Raw genomic sequence first — 26,331 nt, 5'->3', positions numbered from 1 at the left:
ATGCGAAAAGTCACATCCAGCATAACCGTCTCCAATCAAAGCTAGCTCGCGACTCCCTCTCACTCTCCCACAGTCAAAACTATATCTCGTCACTAGGCTGCCAACCGTCTCGCTTCTCATTGGCTGTCATCACTTACGACCAATGAGAACTCACTTTTAGGGCGCGGCTCGCGCCAAAATCTAGCAAGCACCAACCACTTCCCTAGGCTCATTGACGTCATCAAATTAAGTAACACAAATCTCTCTAATTAAATAAACAAAACAAAATGAACTATAAGCTTTACTCTACATCTGGAAATTTATTATGTAGTCGCGAATGTTCTGGCTGTCTTAAACATAAGCATACATACTTGGACATCTGACATTCACTAGTAGGGGAACCACTAGTGGATTCGTTCCCACATTACGGAGTTGGAACACTTGCCAGTTCCTGTAGAGAATTACATGAATGATTTTTAATAATGCCGAATGTGCCACATCTCTCACGCACGCATTCTCATTCACACGCACCCTAACACACAATACACATATTTACTTAGAATTCTTGACTGTCGGAAAATTACGTTTTCTTTTTTTGGAATTTTACTAACTTCCAAAATACAACTATTTTTGGTATCAGACTTTGACATATTGTTTGTTTTCACAGCAGAAGGATGTACATCAAATACGACGTTCCTCAGGTTATTCCTTTATTAGTTATTAATATTTTTAGTTTCGTATAATGTAAGTGTCCTGCCAGCGCTACTCCACTGCTTTCACACGCGCAGCTGCAACAGATGGTCGTGATGTCAGGATGCAGGACACAACTCGTCCGTTACTGACCGGATAATACTCTACCGGCTTACATTGCAGCCCACATACATTCTGAAGTAAAGCTTTTAATAAACAAATGGGCGATTTGCGCATGTAACATGCATCAGTGCTGCGCTGTAACTGTAAAGTGTGGTCTAAGTGTGACCTCAACCCTTGACGTGTATCGTCCAGTAGGCACTACGTATATATGCAGGGTGAGTCATCTAACGTTACCGCTGGATATATTTCGTAAACCACATCAAATACTGACGAACCGATTCCACAGACCGAACGTGAGGAGAGGGGCTATTGTAATTGGTTAATACAAACCGTACAAAAATGCACGGAAGTATGTTTTTAATACAAACCTACGTTTTTTTAAATGGAACCCCGTTAGTTTTGCTAGCACATCTGAACATATAAACAAATACGTAATCAGTGCCGTTTGTTGCATTGTAAAATGTTAATTACATCCGGAGATATTGTAACCTAAAGTTGACGCTTGAGTACCACTCCTCCGCTGTTTGATCGTGTGTATCGGAGAGCACCGAATTACGTAGGGATCCAAAAGGAACGGTAATGGTCCTTAGGTACAGAAGAGACTGGAACAGCACATTACGTCCACATGATAACACCTTTTTATTGGTCTTTTTCACTGACGCACATGCGCATTACCATGAGGGGTGAGGTACATGTACACACGTGGTTTCCGTTTTCAATTACGGCGTGGAATGGGGTGTGTCCCGACATGTGGTGGCCAGCATTTGCTGCACACAACTGCAATCTCTGGCGTAATGAATGTCGTACACGCCGCAGTACGTCTGGTGTAATGTCGCCGCAGGCTGCCACAATACGTTGTTTCATATCCTCTGGGGTCGTAGGCACATCACGGTACACATTCTCCTTTAACGTACCCCACAGAAAGAAGTCCAGAGGTGTAAGATCAGGAGAACGGGCTGGCCAATTTATGCGTTTCATAGGACGTGGAGGACGCATAAATTGGCCAGCCCGTTCTCCTGATCTTACACCTCTGGACTTCTTTCTGTGGGGTACGTTAAAGGAGATTATGTACCGTGATGTGTCTACAACCCCAGAGGATATGAAACAACGTATTGTGGCAGCCTGCAGCGACATTACACCAGACGTACTGCGGCGTGTACGACATTCATTACACCAGAGATTGCAATTGTGTGCAGCAAATGCTGGCCACCACATTGAACATCTATTGGCCTGACATGTCGGGACACACTCTATTCCACTCCGTAATTGATAATGGAAACCATGTGTGTACGTGTACCTCACCCCTCATGGTAATGTACATGTGCGTCAGTGAAAAAGACCAATAAAAAGGTGTTATCATGTGGACGTAATGTGCTGTTCCAGTCTCTTCTGTACCTAAGGTCCATCACCGTTCCCTTTGGATCCCTACGTAATTCGGTGCTCTCCGATACACACGATCGAACTGCGGAGGAGTGGTAGTCAAGCGTCAACTTTAGGTTACAATATCTCCGGATGTAATTAACATTTTACAATGCAACAAACGGCACTGATTACGTATTTGTTTATATGTTCAGATGTGCTAACAAAACTAACGGGGTTCCATTTAAAAAAACATAGGTTTTGTGTTAAAAAACATACTTCCGTGCATTTTTGTACGGTTTGTATTAACCAATTACACTAGCCCCTCTTCTCACGTTCGGTCTGTGGAATAGGTTCGTCAGTATTTGATGTGGTTTACGAAATATATCCAGCGGTAACGTTAGGTGACTCACCCTGAATAAACTACACTCCTGGAAATGGAAAAAAGAACACATTGACACCGGTGTGTCAGACCCACCATACTTGCTCCGGACACTGCGAGAGGGCTGTACAAGCAATGATCACACGCACGGCACAGCGGACACACCAGGAACCGCGGTGTTGGCCGTCGAATGGCGCTAGCTGCGCAGCATTTGTGCACCGCCGCCGTCAGTGTCAGCCAGTTTGCCGTGGCATACGGAGCTCCATCGCAGTCTTTAACACTGGTAGCATGCCGCGACAGCGTGGACGTGAACCGCATGTGCAGTTGACGGACTTTGAGCGAGGGCGTATAGTGGGCATGCGGGAGGCCGGGTGGACGTACCGCCGAATTGCTCAACACGTGGGGCGTGAGGTCTCCACAGTACATCGATGTTGTCGCCAGTGGTCGGCGGAAGGTGCACGTGTCCGTCGACCAGGGGCCGGACCGCAGCGACGCACGGATGCACGCCAAGACCGTAGGATCCTACGCAGTGCCGTAGGGGACCGCACCGCCACTTCCCAGCAAATTAGGGACACTGTTGCTCCTGGGGTATCGGCGAGGACCATTCGCAACCGTCTCCATGAAGCTGGGCTACGGTCCGGCACACCGTTAGGCCGTCTTCCGCTCACGCCCCAACATCGTGCAGCCCGCCTCCAGTGGTGTCGCGACAGGCGTGAATGGAGGGACGAATGGAGACGTGTCGTCTTCAGCGATGAGAGTCGCTTCAGCCTTGGTGCCAATGATGGTCGTATGCGTGTTTGGCGCCGTGCAGGTGAGCGCCACAATCAGGACTGCATACGACCGAGGCACACAGGGCCAACACCCGGCATCATGGTGTGGGGAGCGATCTCCTACACTGGCCGTACACCACTGGTGATCGTCGAGGGGACACTGAATAGTGCACGGTACATCCAGACATTCATCGAACCCATCGTTCTACCATTCCTAGACCGGCAAGGGAACTTGCTGTTCCAACAGGACAATGGACGTCCGCATGTATCCCGTGCCACCCAACGTGCTCTAGAAGGTGTAAGTCAACTACCCTGGCCAGCAAGATCTCCGGATCTGTCCCCCATTGAGCATGTTTGGGACTGGATGAAGCGTCGTCTCACGCGGTCTGCACGTCCAGCACGAACGCTGGTCCAAGTGAGGCGCCAGGTGGAAATGGCATGGCAAGCCGTTCCATAGGACTACATCCAGCATCTCTACGATCGTCTCCATGGGAGAATAGCAGCCTGCATTGCTGCGAAAGGTGGATATACACTGTACTAGTGCCGACATTGTGCATGCTCTGTTGCCTGTGTCTATGTGCTTGTGGTTCTGTCAGTGTGATCATGTGATGTATCTGACCCCAGGAATGTGTCAATAAAGTTTCCCCTTCCTGGGACAATGAATTCACGGTGTTCTTATTTCAATTTCCAGGAGTGTATTTTAATGTTTTAAGCTACATTTACTCGTATACATTTTATCACTGATTCACGTTTTAAACTTATACAGCTGTACATACAATAAGCTATGCATGTTAACTTATAGTAACTGGTTAGTTATATGCCTTTTAGCCTGACTATGGCCACACAGTGGCCGAAATCTGGATTTCAAATATTTACGACTAACTGCTATACAGTTTTCTACTTGAAGTAAATATAGTCGCTGGCACATCTGTTTCTACGTGGAATCAAACCTGATAGGTGATCTTGTAATGATAGTCGTGTCTGCGTAAGTCGATCCCTGACACATGCCGCGTCTGAGCGCGGCAGCTTTGGCGGGCCTATTTCAGCTAGTAACGTCACGCAGTTTTCTAAGCCTCTCTATGGCAACGCCTCGGTGTTGTTACAGCGTTTTAGACGACTACTGTTTGCGCCTGAAGCCGTTAGCGCTTCGTAGTTGAAATCTGGCAACAGCGCTGCGAGCTGTCAGGGATCAACTTACTCCCTGTCGACTATGCTTGACGTGTTCTATGATAATTAACATGTATGAGCAAAGTAAATACCAATCCTCCCTACGCGGCACATCTAAACTCTGATAGGTAGAGTATACTATACTGTCGTAAATACGTAATGATTGCGTATAAAACGTGGACACAGCAATAGTTTATTGACTAAATGTAACCTGAGATGCCTCACCCTTTTTCTAAGATTTAACTTAATGCAGAAAGCTTCCAATCTGTACTAATTCACTTTTGGTAATACTTGAGAGCTAACTTTTGTCTTTTCACCCTACGGAAATAATTAGTACGACACAGAGAGACACCCACAGTCACACATACAAAATAATGAACAAAATGAAACGCATATACAGACAAAAATGACAAACTATTATAGGTACTGCTGTAGTATCAACTGCTGTCAATTAAGGGTACTTTACTAAAAGTAGATGTGTCGACAACTTTCTCGTTTTCCTGAATGACCATGCACAGAGTAAGTGAAGAGAAAAACTTTGCAGACTTCTGTGAACAGATCAATGAAGTAAAAGTTGACATCTGTCATATTGACCAGATCTTAATTATTGTATGGGTGAGTAACGCAGAGCGTTGTGAACCATAACGGGAGTTAAATGATTTATAGAACAAATTAGTACTTTAATGCAAAGAATAATAATAACACTTCGGTATGAAACCTCAATTTGAAGTCACTATCGGTTAGATGCGATCTACCTTTATGTTTCCCTACAGTCTCTGTGTTGAAAGTTTAAGTAAATAAATAACGCCTTCAGTCTTGTATATAAGACTTCGAAAAACACTTAGGTATATTATAGTGTGGAGTTATCAAGGAAAGTGGTAGTATGACGTTCATAAACAACGATGTTATCACATTACTGCTACTTTATATCTTCTGCAAAGTTCTCTGAGACCGACATAAATTTAATATTATGTTCGTAATCATCTTAAGCATTATTGGTATTGTTCTTTATATGTAGCGCACTATAATATGATGCTCAGCTGGGGGTTTGTTTTGTACGACAAAGTAACACAAATGACGGAGGATTTTTGAACACTGAATCACATGTATAGCCTACCTCGTGATGATTGTAGCATGATTCTATGGAGACGACACTCTACTCTTCTTGAATATCGCCAAAGAGGAGAAATTAAATATTGAGGCTGTCCCGGTGCATTGTTTGCTAGCAAAACACATTATAAATAAATGCTTTGAACTGCTACAAAAAGTTGCAGCATAGGATAAGTCTGGTTAATGTTTCGAACACAGATTTTCACCTCTAATGACGAGAACTGTTCAACTGTGCTTTTGGACAGCAAATCGTCAGTTAATTAATCTCCTCAGAATTAATCGCCAAGATGACTTGCCTCTCACATAGTTTAAAGCTCAGTTGTGAAAAAAGCAAAGCACACTTCGGTGTACGGAACTCGATCATTCGAATTCCGCTCGTAAGCAATGAAGTTCACAGTCTCTAGTTCGTCTTAAAAACCAGGGAAATTAGTTTGGTTGAAAGCTTGGAATATGTCACGAAATAAGAGCGCCATCATAATCTGATTGCTGTTAATTGTAGAAGTTCTACATATTTTCAGTGTCTTTTCTCACTTTCATCGTCTTCAGCGATGATCTTCCAAGCTATGCTTGGTTGAATCTCTCCTTTTTCTGTCGATGTCTTGTAAACTTGCACTTCTTCGTCTGGGTCGATCCAAAACAAAATCTTCCTTTGAAGATATAGCAAATTGCAGCAACAATAGTGCAACAGCCTTCTAGAATATTCGAAGTTCGATTCACGTGTTCTCACAACAATGGCATTCCCCGTCTCAAAATTTCTACCTCGGTTTTCTCTCAAATCTTTTCTTCTTTCAACACTATTAAGCAACAGTTTCCTACCGCGCTCGCAACAGATCGAAGTAACATTTCCACTGATTCGCTTTCAACTGTTATTCCTCTCATATATACATTACCATCTTCCAAACTTCATCTTCCGAGCCGGCCGCTGTGGCCGAGCGGTTCTAGGCTCTTCAATCCGGAACCGCGATGCTGCTACGGTCGCAGGTTCGAATCCTACCTTGGGCATGTATGTGATGTCGTTAGGTTTAAGTAGTTCTATGCCTACGGGACTAATGACCTCAGATGTTAAGTCCCACAGTGCTGCCGGCCGCGGTGGTCCCGCGGTTCTAGGCGCGCAGTCCGGAGCCGTGCGACTGCTACGGTCGCAGGTTCAAATCCTGCCTCGGGCATGGATGTGTGTGATGTCCTTAGGTTAGTTAGATTTAAGTAGTTCTAAGTTCTAGGGGACTGATAACCACAGCAGTTGAGTCCCATAGTGCTCAGAGTCATTTGAACCAACCCATAGTGCTTAGAGCCATTTTAACCATTTTTAAATCACCTTCCGACCGAACCTATTCAGAAACACCTGTATTTACTAAATATAAATGCCTTCTCTATCAATAATTCAACTTATCACGACATCTTAACGCTGCTGGGTCACTTATTATCTGTCTCAGTTGTGACTTATCAATTGTCTCCCTCGCCATCGCTAAATTTTTACATAGATATCATTTTCTCTACTGAGATGAAACATCCATTCACACAAGACTAAATACACAAGTACACTGAGGATGCTAGTAAAATTCAGGTTAATGGTATTAATTTACAAAACGATTTGAATCCACGTATTCAAAACATAACATCACAAAAAGACTGAAAAAATTGAAACAAATAAAGTGAAAAATATAACTACGGTTTTATAATGACTCCCACGGGATATCAAATTAGTGGGGAGGCTGTTACATAAACCTCAAAGCGGACTAAAACACATTTGATCTAATAACTGGTGGAGTGATCATATGTGTTGTGTTTATAACGTATATACTGACTTACCTGAGTCATAGAGGAACATAATGGTACTGAATACGCATCTGATTGGCATTAGACACTATTGAACCAATGGAAAATTAGATGCGGGTCGTAGTTGATATTGCGTCGGACGTAAAATTTGGTTAACAGGACATCTGAAATAGAGCATCCTGGAGTCAGATAATAAACCATAACAAATAGCTTCAGTTTGAAATAGCTTTATTGGTTCGATCACGGCCGGTTTCGGGCGATCATAAGCCCATCTTCAGATGAACATGAACAATGAGGGGCGTGGTCGCCGAACACTGGACACGAGGCTGCGGGTAGGTGACAGCTGCAGCTGTAGCCGAGATATGCATGTGTCCGGAATTGAATTTCGATCACAGTGTCATTTTGTGGATGTGGAGAAGAGAGAAGCTTTGCGTACAACATTGTGGACGACGTCGACCATGTGCTACATCCTAGCGTCAGCGTAATTAACTTGCCTTAAATACTCGAAGCTGTCCAGTCTCTGCAACTCGGCAGTGGTGTCGATGGGGAACGCACAGCAGCATTAGGTTACAGATTTTAGTCAGATTGTTTACCATAGACTTCGACAGCTTTCTCTGCATGCCTCAGGTGCTTTTCTCTCACACAGAGACAAAATCGTTCAAATTATACAGGGTGTCCCAGCTATCTTGTCCACCCAAAATATCTCTGGAACAACAACAGCTATTGGAAAACGACTTTCACCGGGATCAATGTGGGGCTGGGGCCCATGAATGTACATATTTGGAAACATTCTAAAACGAAAGCATATGTGTTTTTTAACACAAACTTATGTTTTTTTAAATGGACCTCCTATAGTTTTTCTTCAGCAATCCATAGCATGACAAAGCACATACACAATGGCGTTGATTGCATCGCAATATTCCCGTTACATCCCGAGATATTGAGACGCGAATTTGACGCTTGAAACACCCGACATGCGCTGCTAGCGCACGTCCTGAGGCTCAGGCGTGAACCCCATGCTGCCCGTAATCGCGATGTGATTGACGAGTAAGTGTCCCTCTTAATAGGTATGGAGGTGTGATTACACATGTCTTCGCCTCTCAATATCTCGGGATGTAATGGGAATATTGCGATGCAATGAACGCTATTCAAATGTACATGTAGCCTTGCTGCTACTGAGCATTCCCGACCTCATAAATATGCCTATTACTTGGCTTAACCACGTAAAGGGAATTCACACATGTATTAAAAGCACCTCACCATCGATCAAAAGGGGTATCCTGCCTCCAACGCAGGGAAACGTGCTTTAATCAAAACAAACTATACTTCTGCATAGATGTTTGAGACTTTGAAAGGTGTCTGGAACCGTATAGTTTCATATGATTACAGCACTTGTGCCTGGGATTCAGGGAGGATCCCCCACTACATTCGATACTAAGGTGCCATTCCAGTAGAGTTGGAGATCCTTTCCAATGCCGTTCAAGCTGATAGGGAATACCAAGTGGGCTGAGGCCTTACTGGGAAACTGGACTGAGGAGGGAGGCGTGATAGGGTTGTCTGTGCAGTTGTGCAAAGCCACTGCGCCATGCTGTCGCAGTGGTTTGCACATCTGCCTAGTCAGCAGCAGATCTGGGTTCGAATCCTGGCCTTGGTACAAATTTTCATTCCTCGCTTTAGTCTACATATCATACATGTTTGAGACTTGAAAAAGTCTCTGGAAACATATAGTTTCACCTATTGCATTTTTGGTTGGTTGGTGTTTGGGGAAGGAGACCAGACAGCGTGGTCATCGGTCTCATCGGATTAGGGAAGGATGGGGAAGGAAGTCGGTCGTGCCCTTTCAGAGGAACCATCCCGGCATTTGCCTGGAGTGATTTAGGGAAATCACGGAAAACCTAAATCAGGATTGCCGGACGCGGGATTTAACCGTCGTCCTCCCGAATGCGAGTCCAGTGTCTAACCACTGCGCCACCTCGCTCGGTTTGCATTTTTGTATTTGTTCCTTATTTTATTTTATACGCTGCTTACTTGAATAGAAAGCCCCTGATAATTCGTTAAATAAGCTCCTGTATTGGTCACGATACCATGACAACCTATTTCCTTCTCTGTGCAGAAGGTAATTCCTCTAAGCACCAGCACGGCCTCAGCATTACGAGTCACTCACACACTCACACACACACACACACACACACACACACACGTCACGATGCTTCTGTGTCAGGTGACGCGCGTGGGCAAGCACACGTTCCGGCACCTTGCCAACCTGGCGGAGCTGCACCTATACGGCAACTGGATCTCGGCCGTGGCCAGCGACGCCTTCCGGCCGCTCAAGAAGCTGCGCCTGCTCGACCTGAGCCGCAACTACCTGGAGAACCTGCCGCTCAGCGCCTTCCGCCCGCTCGAGACGCAGATACGCAGCCTCAGGACCGAAGGTACGCCCGTATCTTGCTCTTGCTGCTTTGCTCGATAACGTTCTGGCACTTCAAGAAACTTAGTCTTTATCTCTCATTATTTATTTGGTTATCCTGTCAACACTGTAGCCATTAAGAACTCTTTTACATCCAACCAGAAGGCCTTATGTTTTACAGTACATCCACGGTACAGAGTGGATTAAAAATGACTTTACGACTTTGGAATGATGCAGAACTTTATTGAGATAACATACAGAATCGGTAGACATGCCATTTTGCAGCACACAGTATCAAATTTCACATAAAATTGTCAAGTGTAACTCCGGTTCGATGTGACTACCATTTGTGGTGCGGCAAACATCCCACCGGTAATCAATTTCTTCCCACACTCGTAGAAAACCTGGCGTAACTTGCCCAATGGCACCTTAGATCCGATTTTTCAGGTCGGCTAAATTGTTTGCTAGGAGAGGACCATACACAAGGTCTTTATTGAGAGCCCACAGAAATAAATCCACTGGTATCAAATCCGGAGAGCGAGGTGACCACGCGAGCAAACGGTGCCCTACGCTGGCGCTCCTGGTTGGGCAGTGGGGTACTGATCTGAATCAAACTTGAGGTTGTTCCTCCAAAATGACACATCTACCGACGGAATGGGGTACTGATGCACTGTGTGATTGAAACTTGAGGTTGTCTGCTACAAAATGACACACCTACCAATTCTGTAAGCTACGCCAATGCATTTCTGTATCATTCAAAAATTGTAAAGTCCATTTTAACTCATCCTCTATATGGCCTATGAAGACGACCGCTAAGTTAACCTAAGAAAATTTTAGTTCTTTTTTTTGCTGCATAAGGTCGCAGTGTGAGTACGACGTTTTGGAATGGCTACTGTCCCTTGGAGATGGCGGTTACCGCTGAAACAATTGGTTTCCTGTTAAAAGGGTTCCTTTCATCTCCAGTTTAACTAGGCAGTTTAAACTGCTCAGAAATAAACATTTCCAAAACATCCAAATTTCGGTTGCTTTGTTGCTATTATTTCTACTAATAAACGTAGACTTCGAACAATGATGGAAAAATTCTAATGGATGTGATCAATATGGGGTTGAGTTTACAGCAGAAATTGGTCTCAATTTCTCCAGCAAGAACTACGAAGGTGAAGGAGACGGACGCTGCGACATCGAGAGCGAAATATGGCAGGTTGATAACTTTCCTGCATTGTCACCTTTGGATGCTATCAGTTTTTCACTCTGAAGCAAACACAAAATAAATGGTTCAGTTATTATCCTAAGTTTACAGCACGACATTAAAGTTATAGGTATATCCATTAAATTTACCCTGTCTTCCGAGAAACATTGTAGATGATGTCTAGATGGTGTTGCAAATTTATTGTGCCTTCTGCCGTTTTTAGTATTTTAAAGCAATTGAGCGCAATATTTCATTGCCACTGCTCTTCGTAAAATAACTCCAACTAGGGATGGTTCCATTGTCCAATACAACTTAAGTTCGAAGACTACACCGAGAAACTACCATATACACCAAGGTGGACAATGCAAGTGCACAAGTACGTCAAAGTTCCCGCAAGACTTTAGCGATTCTTATGTCATGTGTTTGTTGCTAGTTTCTAACTGTTGCCATTGTTAAAAAAGTAGTGCTGATTAATTTTCCCAGTTTCTACAACAATCCAATATTTCAAATCAGTGCAAACTTTAAAAAATGAACATAACTGGTTTAACAAAGTTTTCTTTAAAAACCAAGAATCTTTGCACTGCTGCTAAGGCAAGTCGGTTATTGGTAAAAAAAAGTTTATTAGTAAAAAAAACGATTAAAGTCTGTCATAACAAAGACCGAACCAATACCGAAAAATACCGGATATTCGGAACTAAAATACCGGTATCGGTTTTTACCGGTCGGTTTTTTTCCAGCCTTATTCTCTATTTCTATCTTCCGGCTAATCAGGATTCGTAGAAACAGTGAGGTTGGTGAATAAGCGGTTTGAGTTCCTATCGACTGACACTGTGACATCACTGAGGAAGAACTTTCCCTCGGGAACGGCGCTACAACAAGTGAGTCGCGTATTTACGCGTTTATTTGCAGATTAATTTTTGCTCCTTGTGAAATAATATACTTATATCGGTATTCTGCTACAGTTACATACTTTCTGCTACATTGTGTAATTTTCCCAGCTTTTAAACACGTACTGGTGAATTAAAGGACCTCAAACAACTATGAAATCGAAAGAAGCAAGAACCTCAAAAATCGCGTAACATAGTTTATATTTGTAGTTGTTTTTCTTTTCAAATGTGAATGTTGGAAAAGGTTAAATGTGAAAATAAGATCTATGTAAAGTAATTTTCATTTTGTATCCGTCGTAAGTTTAAAATAGCTAAGCTGATAGATTGACACTGTCGTTTCAAATGCCCTTGAACCAGCAGATCGAACTGTCTAGTTTTCAAACTAAATTCTGTTTGTTTTTTATTGATAATGTAAACAAATAGCATATTAAATGCACGATATTATTTAGTTTATTTTTCAAACATTAAAAATGTATTGAATATGCAAACGAGAAATTATGAAAACTAGGAATAAAAATGTAATTTGCCAAATAGTCAGAAACAATAATGAAATATGTTGTCAAGAGCATACAGTAAAATAGTCTTACGAAGTTCATCATACAGCGATCGAAATACGTTTGTTGTGCTGTCAAAATTGGAATAAATTTTGTATTAAATAGTTTCTTACCATCGTTCATTTGCCTTTAACAACAGATAGTATTGATGAATTGCCTTGAAATCTTTCATTACAATTGGAATATTATCTTTGTATTGAATAATACAAGTATTTGATTTGCTGGAATGCTAGTAAATCCCGTAAAGCATTTAATATTGTTGTGCAGTAACTTTCAGCATGTGCAATTACTTAATATTGGATATATTCATTCAACGGTGTCTTCTTTTTCTCAAATAATACTAAAAAAATGAAATTGCTTTTCAAAAATATCGCGCTCGAATGGAGGGGGTGGGGACTAGGGAAGGACATGCCCTCTTCCATCCATTCTTCCATGGTATGCGCTGAGGTATCACTCACGCTACTATACGCCAAATTGCATGATGGAAAAGCATCAGTCTTAAGCACTCCTTCGGTTTTAAATTTAGGAAGTTTAGCAAATTACAAGGAAAATCAGGTTCTTAGAAATGACGAGAGCGTATTACAGCATTTTCAACACTAACAACATCTTTTGTACTTAATTTCGAGAACCCGAATCTTTGCAAACTTGCATTGCGAGAGAAGATTTCTCCAGTCCGTTTTGTTTCAACTTTGTTAGCATTATAGCCAACAGCAGCACAACCCGGCATTGCTTACACATATTCGAAATTATTTTATTTCCAAACACTCGCTGAACAAATGTAACTAAGAGTAAACAATAACACTCACAAAGTCACAAAGCCTACATAAACGGGCGTGAAGAGGTCCTCAGTATCGTCATGCACGAAACAGCACAAATTGTTTCTTCTGCGCAACACGTATTGCTCATCGCTGTAGCTAACTGCCGTTGTACCACAATCACTCTTCTTATACGAGGTTCGTAACGGAGGCGAGCGTTTGAATCTCACAATGGCCGCCCCACCTCAGTTTAATACCTGCCCATCTAATTGTATGCATAGCTTGCAACTCGCGCCCGTCTTCGGGCGCTGCTCTACTTGCTGCAGAATGCTGCCCCTCCCGTCCTGTGGCTTCGAAGGCTGTCTGCCAAGCTGCGCTGACAGCAAAACCCTTATCTTGCTTAACGAGGTTCGTCGACATTCGTATCACAACTGTGTCCTTAATAATGCAAACCCAGGCAAGCGGGAAGCCAGTCGACAAATCTTGCTAATGAGATAAGGGTCTTGCTCTCAGCACAGTTTGGCAACTTGCCCTCGAAGCAATTAGAAGGAAGAGCATCATCTTACGTCACCTAGAGTCGTGGTGAACCACGGACGCGAGTTCCTAGCTACGAAAACCATCAGCTTGCCTGCTGTTAAACTGTTGCCGGTCGGCCGTTTCGAGACTGAGATGCCCGCTGCCGGTATCCACCGCATATGAGACGGACTTGATACCCCGGCCGCTTGACGGTAGCGTCGTCCAAATTTCCATCTTTCCAACTACAACTAACTCACCCATCTGACTCACAAAGTAATTTAGGACTAACAGTCGACAGAAAACTACGAGGGCAGTTCAATAAGTAATGCAACACATTTTTTTTTTCTGAAACAGAGGTTGTTTTATTCAGCATTGAAATACACCAGGCTATCCCCCAATCTTTTAGCTACACAACACTATTTTTCAACGTAATCTTCATTCAATGCTACGGTCTTACGCCACCTTGAAATGAGGGCCTGTATGCCTGCACGGTACCATTCCACTGGTCGATGTCGGAGCCAACGTCGTACTGCATCAATAACTTCTTCATCATCCGCGTAGTGCCTCCCACGGATTGCGTCCTTCATTGGGCCAAACATATGGAAATCCGACGGTGCGAGATCGGGGCTGTAGGGTGCATGAGGAAGAACAGTCCACTGAAGTTTTGTGAGCTCCTCTCGGGTGCGAAGACTTGTGTGAGGTCTAGCGTTGTCATGAAGAAGGAGAAGTTCGTTCTGATTTTTGTGCCTACGAACACGCTGAAGTCGTTTCTTCAATTTCTGAAGAGTAGCACAATACACTTCAGAGTTGATCGTTTGACCATGGGGAAGGACATCGAACAGAACAACCCCTTCAGCGTCCCAGAAGACTGTAACCATGACTTTACCAGCTGAGGGTATGGCTTTAAACTTTTCTTGGTAGGGGAGTGGGTGTGGCGCCGGCCGAAGTGGCCGTGCGGTTAAAGGCGCTGCAGTCTGGAACCGCAAGACCGCTACGGTCGCAGGTTCGAATCCTGCCTCGGGCATGGATGTTTGTGATGTCCTTAGGTTAGTTAGGTTTAACTAGTTCTAGGTTCTAGGGGACTAATGACCTCAGCAATTGAGTCCCATAGTGCTCAGAGCCAGTGGGTGTGGCGCCACTCCATTGATTGCCGTTTTGTTTCAGGTTCGAAGTGATGAACCCATGTTTCATCGCCTGTAACAATCTTTGACAAGAAATTGTCACCCTCAGCCACATGACGAGCAAGCAATTCCGCACAGATGGTTCTCCTTTGCTCTTTATGGTGTTCGGTTAGACAACGACGGACCCAGCGGGAACAAACCTTTGAATATCCCAACTGGTGAACAATTGTGACAGCACTACCAACAGAGATGTCAAGTTGACCACTGAGTTGTTTGATGGTGATCCGTCGATCATCTCGAACGAGTGTGTTCTCACGCTCCGCCATTGCAGGAGTCACAGCTGTGCACGGCCGGCCCGCACGCGGGAGATCAGACAGTCTTGCTTGACCTTGCGGCGATGATGACACACGCTTTGCCCAAGGACTCACCGTGCTTTTGTCCACTGCCAAATCACCGTAGACATTCTGCAAGCGCCTATGAATATCTGAGATGCCCTGGTTTTCCGCCAAAAGAAACTCGATCACTGCCCGTTGTTTGCAACGCACATCCGTTACAGACGCCATTTTAACAGCTCCGTACAGCGCTGCCACCTGTCAGAAGTCAATGAAACTATACGAGACGAAGCGGGAATGTTTGAAAATATTCCACAAGAAATTTCCGGTTTTTTCAGCCAAAATTGGCCGAGAAAAAAAATGTGCTGCATTACTTATTGAACTGCCCTCGTAACATGGATTGCTCACCTCGTTATCATCGTATTCGAAGTTCGAAACCGTCTAAAGCAACCAACAGGCTTCGTCTATTATTATCTCTATCTATAAGTCCCTATTCCGTCCCATCGTTACCAACTCCAACGCTGCGTGGATCTCTGCCCCCCCTCCCCCGTATAACATACAAGTGCCTTCAGATCCTGAAAAGAGATGCACTCCGTCTCACCTTCCCAAATCGTTTGCCTTCCCCAACTCACCCACTTTCGTCGCAATCCTCTCTTACTAGACCTTCTTTGGAAGCAATACATCAATCGCAAAACCCAATACCGGTACCCAAAATCGCAACCACTAATCAGCAATATAGGTACCCTGCTGCGCTGCTATATTCTTTCATGCACCTTCAAAGATTTATCTATCTCCTCCTGCCAGAATTTCAGTCAGTTTCCACTTCCCACTAATAAAATCAGTCCTGAGATAGACCCCTCTTCCCAACACTAATAAGTGGCGCCACCAAGCATTATCCATTTCTCTCCCTCCCCCTTTCTCCACCCTGCTGAATTTAGTCGCCACCCGCGGTTCTGAAGCGTTACATAATCATACTCATCAGTACACGTTCGTTATGGGCGTGACTATTTTCATATATCACCAGCGTCACCGTTACGTCATGACATCAGTCACATTATTACTAGTAATTACATTTTAGCTGTAATATAATATTGTATATAAAGTTAAAGTAACCATCAGTATTCCAGAATGAGATTTTCACTCTGCAGCGGAGTGTGCGCTGATATGAAACTTCCTGGCACACAGTTTTAATCTGCCAGGAAGTTTCATATCAGCGCACACTCCGCTGCAGAGTGAAAATCTCATTCTGGAAACATCCCCCAGGCTGTGGCTGAGCCATGTCTCCGCAATATCCTTTCTTTCAGGAGTGCTAGTTCTGCAAGGTTCGCAGTAGAGCTTCTGTAAAGTTTGGAAGGTAGGAGACGAGGTACTAGCAGAAGTAAAGCTGTGAGTACCGGGCGTGAGTCGTGCTTCGGTAGCTCAGTTGGTAGAGCACTTTCCCGCGAAAGGCAAAGGTCCCGAGTTCGAGTCTCAGTCGGGCGCACAGTTTTAATCTGCCAGGAAGTTTCAACCATCAGTATTGTCCGCCCGTATACATAAATAAAATACCAACATGATTTGCTTTACGTAGAATCATAAATATTGCCCACCAGTATTTTTTTGTTAGTAATTTATTGTCATTTGTTCTGAAGTAATTTAATACATCTTCCAAGTTTCTTCACTTTTTGACAATGACCTGATTTATCAATTATTGACGGCTACTTTTTGACGTTGACAAAGAAAGTACTTGAGCTTTTGTTCAGTGTTAGAGGACTGTGAATTGTGGACTGAGTGCAGAATGGTTCAAGAGCAGCTATATCTGTTGTCAGCCCTCGTTTCTTAGGTAATTGAAATAAAAGTGGAAATAAAAGCACATCGCCACTTCGTCAGAAGATGGAAAGTGAGAACAGCTGTTCCGAAAAGTCGCGCTCGCACTGCAACCTTATGCAGCATGAAACCCGTAAAGACTTAACTACATTGATTGTATCAGAGGTTATAGAAAGAAGTCTTTCACGACCGGATGACATAATTGCTTTTAAGCCTTTCGGGATGTGAGGTCGTGGCCCAAGAAACTTTTCTGTTCCCGAAGTTTCGTCCAGGACTGCACTGGACATCTTCAGAAGCGCTCCTCTGCTGAGTCTTGCCGACTGACTGGTCGGACGTCCGAGAGCGACATACATACTGTAGGAAAGGGGGCATGGTTGAAGTAACACGTCATGAGCAGAGATTATCCTTGTCATTGATAAAACTTAACTAACGATTGTCATCTTGTCAAAGATAAAATTTCTAGCGATTCTGCATAGCTACTGTCCATATTTCGCTAAGTTTCATTGCCTCTTCTTTTCTATTAAAATTATCCTGATGCTTTTAAAAATTTCAATGGCTTCTCTGCATAGTCGTGGATAATAATTTGACGTTGTACATAAAATTTCTGTTTCCAAAAATCGATAGTTAAGTTTTATCTTTGAAAAGGATTATCTCTGCTCATCACGTGTTACTTCGACCACGCCCCCTTTCTTACAGTATATGTGTCGTTATCGGACGTGCGACCAGTCACTCGGCAAGACTCAGTGGAGGGGCGCCTCTGAAGATGTCCAGCGCGGTCCTGGACAAAACGTCGGGAACAGAAGAGTGTATTGGTATACCAGCAGTTATGTCATCCGGTAGTGAAAGCCTTCATTCTATGATCAGAAAACTCTATGGGCAGGGTTTCTCAAAATCAGTCAGACGACTGAAATTCTTACATAAGAGGAGATCACTTTTAATTTGTACTTTAACCTTCTAGTTACGTTGTACAGACTCGTCTTCTATACCGAACTTTTTAAAGTTGAAGAGGATGTTTCGGACAGCTCGGGTGCATCGGATTTATGATAGTACAGAAAGAGCACTGCTTCGAGAAAGGATATATTACACAAGATGAGAGATCGATTCTGTTGAGAGTAAGTTACTGAAACTGCATTTTTACTTGCTAATAGGGTGCAGATAGATCTGTGGAATAAAATAGATTACCTTACATCTAAGGAAGAGATGATGGAAACTACTATTAATAGAGAAAAGAAAAGTTCAGAAAACTACAAACTAATGTAGCAGCTACAAGCCATACGGTGGTCTGATACTTTTGTTAACAAGTCGGAGAGAGTGTTAGCTCAAGACGAGATTTCCGTCTTTGCAAAAGGAGGAAACTATGCTATAACACCTGACAGAATACCAGACGAAGATATTATTGCGAATATAGAAGCAGATATACGAAATATCCCCAAGGAAACTGAAAATGCAATTCGAATCGAAACCACCAGGGTCTTATGCCACAGTAAACCTTTGGAAAGTAGTTTAACAAAAGGCGAGAGGAAGGTTCTCAGAGATTTAAATTGAAGATGAAAAGATACTGGTTCTTCCTGCTGATACAAGAAATACTACTGTAGTTATGAATACAGAGGATTATCGAAGCAAAATTTTGAACTTTTTAACCTCAGGATAGTTCTGAGGAACAACAGATAGAATTATTCAAAAAATCCAGTTCACCATGGAAATGGAAAATGATAATAGAATATCTTTCTTGGATGTTTTAGTTATGAGACGGTTCGACGGAAGTTTGGAACATAAAGTTTTTCGGAAAGTAACACATACCGACTGGTATTTGCATAAAAACTCCAATCACCATCTACAACAAAAGAGAGTTGTCATTAAAATTCATGTCGATAGATCTGAGCGGATATGCACATTGGAACATCTGGACTCTGAAATAAAACATTTGAAGCAGGCGTTCGAGAGAAAGGCTAATCAGGGAAAGAGGCAAAGAGAATTTAGCGATCAAGGAACAGAAGACCGAAGGACAAGGATGAACCACAAGGACGGAAAAATACAGTTTCTCTCCCGTTTCTCAAAAAAGTAATGGATGAGATCGGTAAGATTTTACAGAAACATGACATCAGACCGGTCTTTAGACCAACAAAGAAAATCAGTCAAGTGCTCAGATCTTTGAAGGACAAACGCCCTCCTCCTTCGACATGTGGTGTACAAAAAATTTCATGTACGTGTGGTAAAGTTTATGTTGGGACTACCAAGAGGAGCGTAAATATACGGCCAAAAGAGCACAGAAGTCTTTGCCGACTAGGAAGAATACAGAAATCAGCTGTAGCAGAGCATGATCGTCAGTCAGGAAACCACGAGGTATGCCTTCCACCGACAGATAGTGCAACCATATCGTTAGCATATTGGCGGTGCATTTGTCTCCATTGACGATAATTCGCGGCCCCATCGTGTGCGTCTTTTGAATGACTTCCTTCAGGATTACAACATCACTCGTCTAGAGTGGCCAGCTTGTTGTCGAGACATGAACCCTATAGAACATGGCTGGGATGGATTGAAAAGGGCTGTTTATGGACGACGTGGCCCAATAACCACTCTGAAGGATCAACGCCGAATCGCCGTTGAGGAGTGGGACAATCTGAACCAACAGTGCCTTGATGTATTTGTGGATAGTGTGCCACGACGAATACAGGCGTGCATCAATGCAAGAGGACGTGCTATTGGGTATTAGAGGTACCGGTGTGTACAGCAATCTGGACCACCACTTCTGAAGGTCTCGCTGTATGGTGGTTCAATATGCAATGTGTGGTTTTGAAACTTCCTGGCAGATTAAAACTGTGTGCCCGACCGAGACTCGAACTCGGGACCTTTGCCTTTCGCGGGCAAGTGCTCTACCAACTGAGCTACCGAAGCACGACTCACGCCCGGTACTCACAGCTTTACTTCTGCCAGTACCTCGTCTCCTACCTTCCAAACTTTACAGAAGCTCTCCTGCAGAGGCTGTGAGTACCGGGCGTGAGTCGTGCTTCGGTAGCTCAGTTGGTAGAGCACTTGCCCGCGAAAGGCAAAGGTCCCGAGTTCAAGTCTCGGTCGGGCACACAGTTTTAATCTGCCAGGAAGTTTCATATCAGCGCACACTCCGCTGCAGAGTGAAATTCTCATTCTGGAATGTGTGGTTTTCATGAGCAATAAAAAGGGCGGAAATGATGTTTATGTGTATCTCTATACCAATTTTATGTACTGGTTCCAGAACTCTAGGTATCGAGGTGATGCAAAACCTTTTTTGATGTGTTTGTGTAATTATAAAGTTTACTTCAGTGAATGCTCTTAAGAATTTAAGGTTGTGTAGTATGTCTACTGTATCAAAAGGAATTGTTGACGATCCCTTATAGAAACGCTGGGGCGTAATGTGATCTGACGTAGCCATAGACCAAGAATTTCGTATGATAACACTTTTAAATTTTATGTAGCGTTGTTAGGTGTTTCTTTGTTTTATTAACGTAATATCCTTATACATTTCCTGACCAAAAAAAAAAAAAGTGAAGCAACAAGGACATATGGTCGGATGTCACTGTAACTTGGTACGAGCACGCACCTTCGGCAGATACGCTAATGATTCGAGATGCAATTCTACGTGACAGGCAGAACGATCGCCAGAGCACGTTAGTGTTGTTCTCGTTTAGCATTGTTAGCAGGCTTGGTAGGATATGTAAGGGGCCCGAACAGCGATAGATTATATGTATCACTGTGGAGGACACAAAGACGCCGCATACTCGTATGAGACAGCGTTGTCGGCACGGGACATAGTTTGAAAGGGGCTTCACTGTGAACCTCCGTATTTCCGGCTGATCGAAACGTGAGATATGCATTGGGATGTGACAGTGGACCGATGTTCGACTGCTCGGGAATGTGAGGGCGTACGTACATGTCGTCAAGGTTCCGGTGTGTTCTGAAAAGTACACAACACCAGAGTTGGAACATAAAAACAAACTGTTATATTTTGGATGTGATGCTCGAATATATTCGCTGTAAACAGAGAGAGTAGACAATAATTTTGATGTGGGTGCAATTCCACGCTGGCATACGGTATATCAGGGAGTTAATGTCCTGGCGAAGGAAGCTCCATCTACAGGAACTGTTCTCGATGCAGGCTACTTACTTGAAGTCGAGAACTATAGAAAATAGCAACTGCAAGACGCGTGCAATGTCTTGCAACAAACAAAAGATGAATATTATGTTACATTACAGCTTGAAATTAGTAAAAGGTTGAGATTTAATACGCCGCATTTGGTCCAAACTACGATATCCACCGTCATTTAACTCCGCCTTAAACATGCCTCTTTTTTCTGCCGGCCGCTCTGGCCGAGCGGTTCTAGGCGCTTCAGTCCGGAACCACGCGGCTGCTACTGTCGCAGGTTCGAATCCTGCCTCGGGCATGGATGTGTGTGATGTCCTTAGGTTAGTTAGGTTTAAGTAGTTCTAAGTTCTAGGGGACTGACGACCTCAGATATTAAGTCCCATAGTGCCGCGCGGGGTAGACGCGCGGTCTGGGGCGCCTTCTCACGGTTCGCGCGGCTCACCCCGTCAGTTTCGAGTCCTCCCTAGGGCATGGATGCGGGTGCTGTCCGTAGCGTAAGTTACTTTGTGTTACATTAAGTAGTGTGTAAACCTAGGGACCGATGATTTCAGCAGTTAGCTCCCATGGGAACTTACCATCACCGCCATGCCCCCTTATCCTATACATTTGTATTACAAACAATATTTACGATTACCCCGCATGTGGGTGTGATTCGAGTCAGAAGCTATGTAAACTACATCTTGTTTTCGTGTTTCAAATTTGGCAATAAGCGATCGGAATTTCTGACGACTTTGATGAATACGGGTTACCTACTCCCTCTGACAGCTTCTGTTCTTTTGATTTATAAAGACACTCGCCTCTATAGAGCGACTGTCAGTTTTCTTAAGAGTGTAGGAAAAAAATCTGTCGGGCCCAAAGTTTCATTCATCTGTATAGCTTACTATTAAGTTTAAGAACTAGTATGAATTGGTAACATCAATATCTCGAGTTTACTTATCATTCTGTTTATTAAATATTTGTTGTGGAAGGAACTGACGGCTTGAGCTCTGATTTCTGTAAACATGCATTTACGTATTTATATATCCTGCGTAGAGATACAGGTTGGCAATTATTGAACTATATGAGTAAGAAACGTAAATTATTAACAAACTACGTCGTACACACACTTTATTCAACGTGTAAACGTCACTACAAATATTCGAATTTAGGTTATGTCGTGCTCGATGTGCCTGCTATCATTGGGGATGATGTGGCGCAGAGAAGTGGTGATATTCTGCATGACACACTGAAGAGTCAGAACATCGATGCTGTCGATGACCTCTTGAAGGGCTGTCTTGAGTCAGAAATGGTTTCGGGGTTATTGTTGTACACCTCGTCTTTAATATAGCCCCACAAAAAGGAGTCGCATGTTTTCAGATCCGAAGAACATGGCGGACAATCGAGGGCCCTGCCAGCGGAGCCATAATGCGGTCCCCAAAGTACTCCTCCAGGACATCAAACACTCTCCTGCTTCGATGGAATAGAGCTCCCTCTTCCATGAAACACATCTTGTCGAAATCGAGGTCACTTTGGATGATGTGGACAAATTGTCTGCCAAAACCTTCACGTTCTTCCGTGACTGGACATTGGACACCACACAGTGGCCCGTTGGAGGTAAACAGACTTCTCGGTGCGAAATCTGGATTTTCAGGTCCCAAATGCGCCAGTTTTGCTTACTGACGAACCCATCCAAATGAAAACAGGCTTCGTCGCTAAGCCAAACGATACATGAACATACTAATTCGCATCATGCCCCGCGGCCAACTGTGCAGTTTGAACTTCCTAACGCAAACCGTTCAGAAGTTATGACGATCCTATTTCATATAGTTCAATTAGTGTCACGCTGTATGATCTCCATAGAGTACAAGCTCTTAAGGGGCTCCGGAACGCCCTATACTTGCAATGTTAAAATAACGCTTATAAACTACATCTTTCCTCACAAAGTATTTGAGGTAGGAAGTTGAAGTTTTTACAGATTATTTATTGGAGTATGGGCTACAACTTAACACAGGGATTTTACAAAATTTTAGTTCAGTTATTAAAGATGATTTTTTTCAATTGTAATGAAAATTCACAACATTTTTTTGCAATTCTTTATTTATATATTCAAAAATATACAGTGTTTTTGGAAAAAGGCTGTGTTAAATTATGCAGAAGGTACTGTGTAACATTTACTGAAAGTTTGAAACAAATATGTTTGGAAGATCCTTAGAAAACATGTAATTAGTATGAGAAAATAAAAGTTTTGGGAATCGAGCGACAAAGATTGGATTAACTTTTTAGTGCAGTCCAGGTCCATAGGATGGATTATCTTCATCCTCTGCAAACTCCTCCTCCAGCTTCCTCTTGTTCGTCCTCCTGTTTACTCTTGCTTGTATTTCTAGACTCTTTACAGCCCTGTCTGCAGCCCGAAGGCGTTCCTTGTCTAAAGCAAGCATCGCTCGTTGTTGTGTTCGTAGATTTTGCTACCATTTTCTTCAGTTGCAGTTACTGCAACACTGTTCCAAAAGGTGGTCATGTATGAACACTTACCGCATTTCAGTTGTATTTCACTAGCAAGTCCTACGTGCTTTATTATGGAGAGTTCCAGACCAACTTCACTACAATGAATACATCTTACACAGTTTGAAAAAATTCCTTTGAGAACCGACATATCAAATATTTCATTCACATCCGATTCGCCCATAAAACATTCATAGTTTTCACTCATTGAACCAAGCTTCTTGTGTGAAGTATTTTCTTTCCCACTTTGACTGCTATGGGCGGGTGTACTTGAGAGGTTAGGTTCATTCACTTGGTTATCATCTTTATTGTTTACAGTAATAACACATACGTTTGGCTTTCCAACACTTCTCCTTTTCTTAAAAGCCTTCAGAGGATTTCTAATAACTTTACCTTTACTCATTATTATACTTCAACAAAACAGAGACAGAAGAAACAGAATTAATTACGAATATTTTCGAGATAACGACAGAGTAAATAAACATGGAACACAAAAGTGATATATATTGAACCATCACAGGTTAGCCACAACACATACTTTATCTCACATCACTAAAATGTACCTGATGAACGCGGACGTTAATAATAACACCATTTGACAGCAGTTTAACAGCGCCACAGTGGGTCACGCCCATGTAGAACACATTTCAAAAAAAAAAAAAAATTAAAAATAGTTGTAGTCTTCGGAATTGAATAAATTATATATCTATTAAAAGGTAATAGTCTGCAGATTCTGAAAACGCAAAAAAGTAAAAATTGAACTTTTCATGATTTTGAGCCTTTCCGGAGCCCCTTAAGGCCAAACGAAACAAACTTCGCAAGGACTGAATTGCTGCAAACTGTCTGCTGCACGTTGCCGCGCCGCGTCTGCCCGCAGAGAACCCTCTGCACTGCGGCTGCGAGTCGCAGGAGATGTGGCAGTGGCTGCGCGACCACCAGAAGCTGGTGGGCGTGACGACGCGCTCGCTGCGCTGCGAGCAGCCGCCCGAGCTGCGCGGGCTCGTCTTCATGGAGCTGGAGCCGCCGCGCTTCTGCTCGACGCCGCTGGTGCTCAAGCTGGCCATCCAGGACATCCAGCCGTTCAGCGTGCTCGTCTCGTGGCAGAGCCGCGAGCACTCGGGCCTGCTCGGCTACCGTGTCGCCTACCACGCGCTCGACCGCGACGACGCCGTGAGTACCCAGGCTCCTACCTGTTGTGACGTATCTTGTAAAATATTTCGCCATAGCCTCCTTGAGATTGAAATTTCTCCAATTCCTCGCGACCCGTTTTCACCTGTTGCTTTTTCTTTTTGAGACTTCTCTTTCACAGCAGCAGTTTTACTGCTAACATGTATAACAATATGTTTACGTAATGTGTATACATAAACATACAGTTATAAATGTCCCCGTTCGTAGCCGCTAATTATAACATTATGTTTACTTTTGTGCTGTAACATATAGCTATAATCAGCGGTAGAAACATATTTGCGAACGCCGACAGTGTGCGGCTGTTTCTTGTTGGATCGTCTGATCAGTCTGAAGTTGCATTGCGGAAGAGAGTAAATGCCTATTCAAAATATAATTATTTTTGGATAGCTCAACATGAATTTCCTAAGGGACCGTAGTTTATCATGCATTTAGCAATAGAATATGGCGCGGAGAAAATATTTCGCCGCATACAACTTCCGTCCGATTTCGACGAAAGAATTCGTGACTGTGAACTCTCTATTTGGCAGAAACATAAAGAAAATTAAATAACTTCATGAAGCAGTGAGACATAGATTCTATATTAAATAAATAGTCCATACACCAGTTCCATTTAAATCGAACTTACACTGCAATGAAGGATTTAACATGGATGCCGCTTTGACTGGCACTTCTCGTATTGAAAACAATTCCTTTGACGTTTTCACATACACGTCGTACAATAAATCTACTGCTAGGCACTTTTAGTATTACACATTTACTTTACACTAAAACAATATTATTTTTAACAATAATAATACGGTGGCAAGACATGCGCGTCCGACACACGTTACAGGAGACAAGAGAAGAATGAGTAACTGTTCATCGAGAATATCTCGTACATAAAAAAAAATGTGTAAAAAAGTGTTCTTCTTCTGTCCGTTTTTCGCGCCGCGGTTTTCAAAGTCAATAACTCACAGCATCTCTGACGGCGCTTCGACAATAAACAAGTTACGTTAGAGGTCGTTCACCTTTTACATTCTCGCAGCATTATTTGCTGACTGTAGCTGTTGCCGAGCGACTGCTCGATTAGTGAATGATTTAAAATGGTAAGGCAATCACATAATGTTACACATGGGAGCTATTCTGCCCTTTGCGACTGTATAGTCCCATCCGGAGCAATTTCTATATTCAAAAGGCAAGCGTTGAAATGAAACACATATCACACAAGTAAACAAATACTAGCAACCAAAGGTTATTTTACCTAGTGATATGCCCTGCTTACTCGCAGGACAGGACAGGTAGAATAAATCGTGGAAAGGGGCCAAAATAAGGGACTGTCTGTTACACTCGAAAATTCAACTTTATTGTTTGACCAAACATTACAAGACCCCAAAAACTTTTTGTAAACGCACAACTTTAATCTTTGGGACTTAATTACTGGCTGAAAGCCACTTTAATTTAAAACGGCTGAAGGCCAATAAGTTGTAACGTAGCCATGATCAGAAATTTAAAGGCAAGCCTTATCTTAAAACAGCTCTGTAGTTAGGCTGAAGTAAACAAGTTAAATTCAAATCGGCTGAAGGCCGAAGACTTAAAAATTCAAAAAACTTTTTTTAATGCCAGAAGGCTTAAGTCAAACA

At 43.1% G+C, this 26,331-nt stretch overlaps 1 protein-coding gene across 1 annotated transcript in view; it reads left to right on the top strand.

Annotated features, from left to right (window-relative positions):
- LOC124619952 (slit homolog 3 protein) overlaps positions 1–24,851 on the top strand; it is a 190,364-nt gene extending 165,513 nt beyond the window's left edge. Inside the window, exons 6-8 of the mRNA XM_047146614.1 lie at positions 9,578–9,788; positions 24,402–24,694; positions 24,834–24,851. Of these exons, the coding sequence (XP_047002570.1) occupies positions 9,578–9,788; positions 24,402–24,694; positions 24,834–24,851 (522 nt within the window). The remainder of the gene's footprint in view (positions 1–9,577; positions 9,789–24,401; positions 24,695–24,833) is intronic.
- The last annotated feature ends 1,480 nt before the right edge of the window (positions 24,852–26,331 follow it).

The sequence above is a fragment of the Schistocerca americana genome, chromosome 6, assembly GCF_021461395.2.
Source record: "Schistocerca americana isolate TAMUIC-IGC-003095 chromosome 6, iqSchAmer2.1, whole genome shotgun sequence".
Taxonomy (NCBI): Eukaryota; Metazoa; Arthropoda; class Insecta; order Orthoptera; family Acrididae; genus Schistocerca; species Schistocerca americana.
This window is presented reverse-complemented; position numbering and strand designations above follow the sequence as displayed.